The sequence below is a fragment of the Haplochromis burtoni genome, unplaced genomic scaffold (genome assembly GCF_018398535.1).
Source record: "Haplochromis burtoni strain Fernald_Lab_line unplaced genomic scaffold, NCSU_Asbu1 Contig_2808, whole genome shotgun sequence".
NCBI lineage: Eukaryota > Metazoa > Chordata > Actinopteri > Cichliformes > Cichlidae > Haplochromis > Haplochromis burtoni.
Genome location: NW_024585169.1, coordinates 1 through 9807, shown reverse-complemented (window position 1 = coordinate 9807; position 9807 = coordinate 1). Strand labels below are relative to the sequence as shown.

Sequence of the window (9807 nt, the reverse complement as noted above, 5' to 3'; positions counted from 1 at the left end):
TTCTGCTTGCCTTATCACAGTGGGGTATCGACCACTAATATGGCCCCAAAAAGTAAATTTACTGAAAATGAATCTGAATACTGCAAGTGCTTCAAACAGCATGACTCATTCAGTCATTCACACCCATTCTATTAAACCTCCACACATATTCATACTCTGATGGATGCATTGGAGACAACCAACAAACCTCCACTTAGTGGATGTCCTGCTCTACATCCTGAGTTACAGCCACCCTAAATACAGTGTTCTTAAAATGTAATATGGAGAAATATTGTTTGTTTTTCCACAAAATTACCAAAAGAATTATGCTTACAGCCTAAAATTACAAAATTACATCCAGCATAATTTGTGTCCCCTTTTTGTTAAAAATATTCAGAATTTAGGTACTACTTAGAATTACTTATTCACTCTTTAACTGTAACTACAGTGTAATTATTTCTATTTCTAAAATATAAGGTGTTAAAAAGTGATACACAATTTACAATTACTTACGCAGCATTTAAAATTACTATTATTATTTCAAGAGTTTTATTCTTCGTTGTGCTTGTTACATTTCAAATGTATTAGAAATGCGAGAAATTTTTCAACCACCATAAACTTAACAAAAGACACTAAGAGCCAGTACCCCATTTGAATACATTTTAATCACTGCAGTGAAATGGTGAAACCCTTATGTTATATTGGTTTCTGTTTTACAGAAAATTGTAAAAACAGCAGAATAACAAAATTTGAATTTTTTTGTTTTGTTTTACTAGCCGATGCATCTAAAGAGTGAGTACTGATTGACCATCTCCTCCAAGCCCAAGCAGGTATCCCGGTATTTGTCAGTCTGACACTCTTCTGCTGTAGGCCAATACTCAACCCAGGTTCTCTCACCAATTACGTACTCGAATCTGAAAAAAACAATTGAAAGAAAAATAGTGTTTGTGTGACCAATCAGCAAAATACAGAATAAAACAACTGTAATAAATATACACAGTTCAAGAAAATTACATTTATTCACTGAAGGTATGATTAATGAATAGAACTCTGAGATTAGTTTAAATATACACCACACACAAGCACAGCCAGACAAACAATATACTTACGTATTCTTTTTGTCATCTCGGTGAATATCTTTATCTGAGCCCATGAGAAGGTAGGTTTTTCCTTGTTCCAGACTTAAAGCTTCTCTGCAGTGTTGATAACTGAGAAATATGCGCTGTTTATTCAGTGGACCAACATCAAGACTCCCTGTAATTAAGATATGACAGTTGAGAGCAGTGATTTATGAATGACTGAATGTGTTGCTCAAACACAGTGCTGCTGTGTCCATATACATTCCTAGTTGTATCATCATAATACAGTATTATACAGATAATACTAGTATTTTGGCAATATGCCTATGCTGATTATTAAATGTTAAATGAGAAAATGGGTATCAGCAAGACAAGCCACACTGACTTACTGATAGTAAATGGTATCAACCACTAAATGTACCGCTTAGTACAAAAGCATGCAGCAGTTTTATAAAATGCTCGATTTGTCCTTCAAATTGCCTATTTTTTTGTGGCTATAATAGAAAATAACCATCACTGCTATCTTAATGCCACAAAAAACAACAACTAGTAATTTCTCTTAAAATAGACGTTTAAAGGACGTAGGTACTTGCCTTCTTTGATGGGGTCCAGCACTTTGACTTTGTGACTGTCTGTGGACAACTCTTCTACAACCTCTTCAACCAGTACTTTGTAAGCTGTGGGCAGCCAAAGTATAATTTTTAGCTTTTTGCATTACTATATCCTATTAAATAAAACTAAATGTAACCCATTTATGTTTGTTTACCAAAGTCTACTTTGCTGGTCTCTGTACTTTCACAAATCTTAGCTTGGCGGTCATCATTGGGGATTTTTTCCTTCTTCTGCATACTGCAGTTCTCTGTAAGTACACAATAGGTACAGGGAAAAAATGCAAAGCTGATGTATACATGTGTGTTGATAGGTGACTGCAGGTATATGAAGTTCGAATATACTATTTAAATCTTATTTGCTAAAATAGGCGTCTTTTATAATTGTAGATTAGTGCATAGATCTAAAGTTACTAACAGCACAATAGCTAGTTATGAAAAACCTTTCGCACTACTTTACTGTGCAAGACAAATTTACTAAATCCTACAGTTTCTGCCAAAATAGGCGTCTTTCAGATTTTATAATTGTAGATTTGTGCATACATCTAAAGTTACTAATAGCACCCTAGCTAGTTATGAAAAACAAATCTGCTTTCACAGGCCAGAATACTGCAGTGTGAAAGTATACCCAATGATTGCAAAAAAGCTGGTGCGAATCATGTGACATATTGGAGAATCGCGATTATGCAAATGTGCTTTCACAGGCCAGAATACTGCAGTGTGAAAGTATACCCAATGATTCAAAAGCTTGCAGAATCACCTTTAGCAGTAATAAGTAATTGTTTTCTCTAAAATCCGTGTATCACTTTGTTTCAAGAATTTTAAGTTTGCCCATGTGTAAGTCTATCATATTCTTGCTACAGCATTTCAAATGGGTTGGGGTCTGGACATTAGTCCAAACTATCCTGTTGTAGATTTGCTGTGTGCTTGTGCTCTTTGTCCAGTTGCATGAATCAGTTTTTCTCATGCTTGCATCACGCTTGATCTGATTAGTCAAGTAATCGCAAAAATAATCAGTGACTAGTTGACTATCAAAATAATCATTTGTGGCAGCCCTTATGTATATGTGCATATAAATGGCCGATAAACGCAATTCTGATTCTGATTTTTGCTCAAAATTTGACTTTTAAAATAAAACCTTTACTTTAATCACACTTCTAATGCTGTGTTCTGTACCATTTAAAGTTAATATAAAAATACATGAAAACCTTTTAATTACAGTTTTAAAATAAGCTTATTTAATCAGATTTATATGATTATATATATAATTGTGTTTACCTTCAGCACATGTGCATATGTTATCTCTACAGAGCTGCAGTAGTTTTCCAGCTTCCCTCTCTGGATGGTAGAATTTCACGCAGCGTGTTTCTGCATTGAGGGAAAAAAACAAGTATTTGACTGTTATTTTGTGACAGTTATGGTAGATATAACAATGTATATGAAAATGATCGAATAAAATGGCATAGTGTGCCTATTTACATTACACTGCCAAAAGTATTTTGCTCTTCTCCCTTCACACAGAAATTAACTTGACTGACATCCCATTCTTAATCCATAGGGTTTAATATGATGCCAACCCAACCTTTGCAGCTGTAACAGCTTCAACTCTTCTGGGATGCTTTCCACAAGGTTCAGGAGTGTGTTTATAGGATTTTTTGATCATTCTTCCCAAAGTGCATTTGTGAGGTCAGACACCAATATTAAGCAAAAAGGCCTAGTTTACACTCTCCAATTTTAATTCATCCCAAACCTGTTCTATTGGGGTGAAGACTGTTGCAAGATAGTAAAGTTCTTCCTAACCAAATTTGCTCATCTATATCTTTATGGACCATACTTTGTGCATTGGTGCACAATCATGTTGGAACAGGAAGAGACCATCCCCAAACTGTTTCCACGAAGTTGGGATGGTGAAATTGTCCAAATATCTTGGTATGCTGAAGCATTAAGATTTTCTTTAACTGGAAATAAGGGGCCAAGCCGAGCTCCTGACATTCCATGAAACTCTCTATGCTCTGTGCTTGCTAATCTGAGGGCCACATGAAGTTAGGAGATCTGTAGCTATTGATTCTGCAGAAAGTTAGCAACCTCTGTGTGCTTCAGCATCTGCTGACCACACTCTGTGATTTTATATGACCTACCACTTAATGGCTGAGTTGCAGTTGTTCCTCATCACTGTCACTTTGTTATAATAGCATTAACAGTGGATTGTGGAATATTTAGTAATATTTGAGGAAATCTCATGACTGGACTTGTTGCACAGGTGTCATCCGATCACAGTAAGAGGCTGGAAATCACTGAGCTTCTGAGAGCAACCCATTCTTTCACAAATCTTTGCAGAAGCAGTTTGCATGTCTAGGCGCTTTTTTTATACACCTGTAGCCATGGAAGTGATTGGAACACCTGAAGACTAACAAAGGTAACATGTTTGTGAGACTCACGTTCATAGTATTCATAGACAGATACAGATGCGGGTTGTAAGACGCCCACTGGCATTTCCTGTTTGATTCTAAAAGCAATTTCCTCTGGTCGTGTGTGAGAAACCTGGGAATTGAAATATAGACAGAAAACAGTGAAAAACATAAATAACACCAGGGTAAAGGGGAAAAGGGGGGATAAGGAGAAAGATTGGTGTGATTTCCAACCTTGTCCAAGTAAATGATGAGTGAGCCTCTTTCTGACAGGACTTTGTTCATCTCATATTTTGATATGGTGCGGCCACGTCCTCTAGACAACTAGAGACACACAAAAAGACAAATTTTTAAACATTAAGAGGTCTTATTATTTTGGTTAACTGTAACCACATAACATTACCATAACTTCTTACCAAATCCAGGTCTTTTGTTTCAACAGCAAAACCAGTTAGTAAGCCAATATCCAAGATTGACATGCCTGCATCACGATCCCTGTTCTTATACCTGTAGAGAGAATAATAAGAATGATTCAAATGACAGCAGAGTTAAATGGACGGGAACAAAAAAATCCAATTAAGCCAAAACTATTTCTAAAGTGTAGTTTATATTGTACTTACATGACCTCTATCCTAAGTTTGTATATCTTTTCAGTTGCATTTAGATTTTTCTGAAAGAATAAGGAAAAAGAAAAAATGAGCACAAACAAATAAAATGCCATGAACTGAAGCAAACAGATTTAATGAGATGAGTAAAATAAAAAGAGGAGATAAAGGACATCAAAGTACCTTCTACGAGATCCACTGAGAGGGTAAAATTCTGGCAGTCACTCTCCCGTTCTTTGGGCTTAGCGTAATACAGTGATACCAACTGTTGCATCAGAAAAAGTGTGTTTTTATATTGTGTGATAAATAAGTCTTTGTAATACTGTTCTTTTAAGGTTTAAAAAGCCTTGTCTAGGATTCTGAAATGATCAACTAACAGATAACTTACTGTCACTGTTGCTTCTCCTGTTCCCCTAGCAGTCACTGTGATGTCCTGGTTTATATCGTTAATCTGTTGGGATTAATATGTACAAACACACAAAGATGTGTTTGTACATATTATGAGAAAAAAACAGAGATAAGCTCACTTCGCTCCCACTGACTGAATTTAAATTGCATTGAATGTCTGTTAGACAGGAAAAAAGGAAATAGACCAAAAAGCTTGCAGAGTGGTGAGATGGATTGCCAAAAAGACAGAAACACTAGCAGTAGTGAGATTTATTTACTGCTAGAGGACATGTTTTCAGACTGACAAATTGTGCTACATGGTGACTGTGTTTGTGTTGCTTCTTCTCACCTTAGACGTTCTTGTGGCATAGTGGTTGTTCTGATTGAAATTGTACTTTTCAGGTGCCGACCTTCCTGGCAACTTGATGTCCACATTCAGATCATACTGTGGTTCGTTAGCGTTGATCCAGTACTCTGCTACAGCTTGATAGACCATTATAGTAGCCTGGAGAGAAGAAAAGTGGGGGAGATAAAGAAAGGCAAAGGTTATAAGGTGGGATAATATGTATAAAATATCTGCCTATGATATCTTGATTGACAGGAAGTTTTGTGTTACCTGAGTTGATCCATAGCCTCCGCCCACCTTCTGTTGTGCGTTGAACCATCTCACAACAGGTCTGGCATCTTCAAAGTTCTTTATTAAAACAGCACAAGACAGGAGTAGAGTGTTAAAATAAATTATGGAAAAACATTTTTCAAAGGTATTTCTGAGTTTTAGGCTTTCTAATCTGCTTTTTATTTGGGTATAATTAAAATCCAGTCCAGAAACTTGCCTAATGAAAGAAAATGCAGTGTTTTTCATAGTTCATAACAACTCTGTACAAAGCAGTGTCTTATTTGTTTTAATTTGTATTTGCACACAATAATAACGCAACATAAAAATAAATGTAGAAATTATCTTCATTGAGCTGGAATTTCACAGTTAAATAAATGGTAACTCTGGAATGGTCAGCAATGGTATTTAAATACTGTAAAGTAAATTTTCAATGATTTTGTGTCCAAAACCTATAATATTTTAGAGACACATGAATGACAGATGGATGATATAATTTGGACATGCTCACCTGAGACTTGACAAGAGCAAGAAGAGCATAAGCTGTGGCTTCCAAAGTGTAAATACGGCCTCTAGGTACAGGCCAGTGAGATAGCTCTGACAGACACAGTCACACAAGTACATTTTTATTACTATAATATAAAACAGAAATATTTTAGAAAAAATGTAAAAACTTTTTTCAAGTTAAAAAAAATGCTGGTATTCATTAGATAAAAGTAAATTGATAAATATATACCCAAATTCGAGTAGGCACACTAGATTTTACTGAGAAGTCAGAAATGAATCAAGTATAATATTCAATAAGTAAAATTTTCAGGAACACAAGAAAATTGATGAGTTTTTTCAGATATTTTATAAAAAAGTAAATTTTAAAATTCATGAATAACAAAAGTCATGGTCTTCCAGTCTTCAGTGCTTTTCACCCACTTCTGTCTGTCTCTCCTCAACTCTCTCTCGCTCATCTCCCTCTGTCAGTGTGTGTGTGTGTTCACTGTGTGTCCCTCTAACCACGCCTTCTGTTCCAAGGGAAGGTCCTTCCTCCATTTCCCGCATCTCATATCCGAACACCAAGAGTTAAAACAATCACCTCGTGGTAGTCTTCAGATGATCGGCTTTCTATTCAAGCTAGAGGAATTCCCTCATTTGTGGCATAACAATGGCTATCACCTCTGTCTAAAATCAGCCACATCTCCCAGAAAACCAGTTAACATCTCTGTATCCTCCGAACCACTTGAATTATCCTCTATTCTGCAGGTTTATCACAAAATTTCAGAAATTTTCCATAAAGATATACTTTTACTTTCACCACATTGACCATTGAACATTAACTTTTCTCCAGTGTTTCTTTTGGTGGCCAAGTCTAAATAAGGGTTTTGGAGCATGTGTCTGCCCTCTCCACTTGTGCTCAAAGGAAAACCTCTCACACCCCTCAAGTTAGTCTGCTGCATTCACTAACAATACCAGGATGCCCTTGGTCCCACATTGCATTTGACTTTGCATTGGACTCTTTTCAACTGCAGGTAACACTGTCATTCTCACCATCCTTGACCGTTTTTCAAGGTCTGTACATTTTGCTGCTCTCTCAAAATTGCCCTTTTAGTTAGAGACATCACAGATTTGGTGAATCATGCGTTTCGTCTGCATGGGATCTCTCAAGACATAATAAGGGGCCCAATTAAATATCCTATGCCTGGAGAGAGTTTTGTGCCTGGGTTAGTCTTCCCTCTGACTTCCTTCTTTCTGCAGACTAGTGTGCTGACCAAATAAGGCAACCAGGATTTGGAAGCGGCTCTCCACTACACAAATTAGTCCAGGTGGAGCACGCAGCTAACCTGAATCAAGTAAGCCCACAACACTATGACGTCATTGGTTACTAGGCTCCCACTTGGCTGACATTTGAGGCGTTGCTGGGCTAACAACCTCCGCTGTTTCTGGCAACTAAAGGTAAGTGTTCTGTCCACGTGCAGCATCATCTGCACCACCTTTAGTGCATCTGGAAGGCCAGAGGGTTTGGCAGGGTATCTACGAAACATGTTCGACTTAGAAATGAATCCAAAAAGTTCCCCACCTCTGGTGTCAGCAAATCTGGAGTTTCCAAACTCTTCTGTTGGTAATCAGCTGTTCTGTCTGTGATTTAAGCTAGAGGAATACCCATATTTCAGACCTGATTGTTGAACAGCAAAGAGTTAGTGTTGTCGGCACTGAAGCAACTGAAAAGCACTGAAAAAATCCTCAAGAATATATTTTTGCAGTACAGTTTTCTTTTTCACTGGTTTTTGGAATTCACTGAGACTGTAATAATCATATTAATTAATAAATTGCAAACATGCTGTAGGAATGTGTTGCGTGATGCGTTTGTGTTGTGTCGTGTGTGTGTGTGTGTGTGTGGTGTGTGTGTGTGTGGTGTGTGTGTGGTGTGTGAACATACCTGGGGAAACAAACTTGAATAGGATCTCTTTGTTCAATTTGTTTTCATTAGCCAGTGCATATGATGTCATGGCCACAGCATAAGGGTTGGTGAGGCTGGGCAGGCGCCTCTCCAGGTAGGCCACTGCTTTGTCTATACTGCCTGGGAGACTCTGGGCAGATGAAAAAAGGAAAAAGAAAGGAAGATAATGAGTGACAGGAAAACGGAACATAATGTTCTTCATCCTTTTGTGAGCCTACAGAACATGTTGGTGAAATTAATTAAATTTTGTCTGTTTTTGCTGGTCTGTGGTTTAAATCTTCAATGCAAGTGCAATAGAAAGTATCACCGTTTGATTATTTTAGATACTTTGTAACAACAATGTTTGCAGGTGAAATACTCACATTGACAGTGTCGGAACATATTGAGCGTGACTCTTGCATTGCAATGAGGCAGAAAGCTGTCATGGAGGCGTCTGAATCTAAGCCGGCCACATCACCCTACAGATGAAGCACAAACATATTATTATTATTTCTAACAGAACTTTTTTTAATATTTATAAAAGCTGATTGGCAGTTGTATAACTGGTTTCTCATTTAGTTATAAGCCATTTTGTATTTTAAGTATAGATGAAGAACTGGTATTAATGAAATCAGTGCACTCACATTCATCTCTCCGTGGATTACAGCTGTAAATTCTTTGAAAACACCATCAGGTTGTTGTCCTTTGAGAATAAGGTACTTGACAGCATCACAGATCACATTATCTTGTATTGCAACCAGATGATGGGCCATTGCAAACACCTTGGCAACATAGGCAGTCAGCCTTATAGACAGGAAGAGGGGATACAATAGCTTAATATAATTTATTTGCCCTTACTATAAATTGGCTTTGCAAAATCAGAAATTAAAGCAGCATGTGCAAAATATTATGTATGAATTCATGGATGTTTGTGGGTGCCTCACCAGGTGCTAGCTGGGCGAGAAACAAATGCAGCAAACGATCCATCATTTTTACGGAAGACCAACTCGTTTGTGTAACCTTGATGAAACAATTAAAGAAATAAAACAATCTTTTACTTCACTGCTATTCAACTTGCATCTGACTCTTATCAATTAGAAACAATTTTGAGGGCTCTGTGTGTCTATTTTGTCACCAAAGAATTCATGTACATCTGTGAGAGCCTACCAGTTTTTATATGTTGGAGAGCTTCATTACGTTTCTCAAAGCCCACAGTTTCCCATTGGTTGGTTTTGTCCAAATACAAGGTTGCAATAAGAGGCAGGGTCATTGAGATCATGTTCTGCTCTCCACAGCCCGAGGGTTGTCTGATTAGAGTACCCATTGAGTTGCCGCCAATGGCATTCTCCACCAGCTGAGATACTTGTTCTCTCCCTGCATGCATACACATACAAAAAAGGTTCACAACACCCATTAAGGTAGTCAGTCCCGAATGTCAACAATAACAATATATAATAGAAGCTTCAGGGTGATATAGCCACTGAATCACATAAACTGCATAAATATTAAATATTTCTCACCTGTCACAGAGATCTGTGTGCTAGTAGGTGTGTTTGGAACCAAATCTTTCCTTTTAATTCCACTGTTAAGAACTTCGTTCTGTACACCATCTAAACAGAGAAAAAAAGGTTTTATTAAGGTGAAAATCAGTGTTTGACTAATAATTAGAATCTAGCTTTTTAATAGATAAACTCACTGTC

At 37.1% G+C, this 9807-nt stretch overlaps 1 protein-coding gene across 1 annotated transcript; it reads right to left on the bottom strand.

Moving 5' to 3' along the window:
* Positions 1 to 625: 625 nt before the first annotated feature.
* LOC106633017 (complement C3) lies at positions 626 to 9717 on the bottom strand (the record flags this gene model as incomplete). The annotated part of the gene is given in 20 exon segments (XM_042217742.1): positions 626 to 893; positions 1089 to 1233; positions 1652 to 1735; positions 1825 to 1917; positions 2945 to 3034; positions 4105 to 4207; positions 4309 to 4398; positions 4491 to 4581; positions 4695 to 4744; positions 4870 to 4944; positions 5068 to 5130; positions 5416 to 5571; positions 5683 to 5760; positions 6191 to 6276; positions 8108 to 8258; positions 8491 to 8586; positions 8752 to 8911; positions 9052 to 9127; positions 9275 to 9481; positions 9628 to 9717. Coding segments are annotated over 20 exon segments (2126 nt in total), but the record flags the coding sequence as incomplete, so codon positions are not given.
* Between the last annotated feature and the right edge of the window lie 90 nt (positions 9718 to 9807).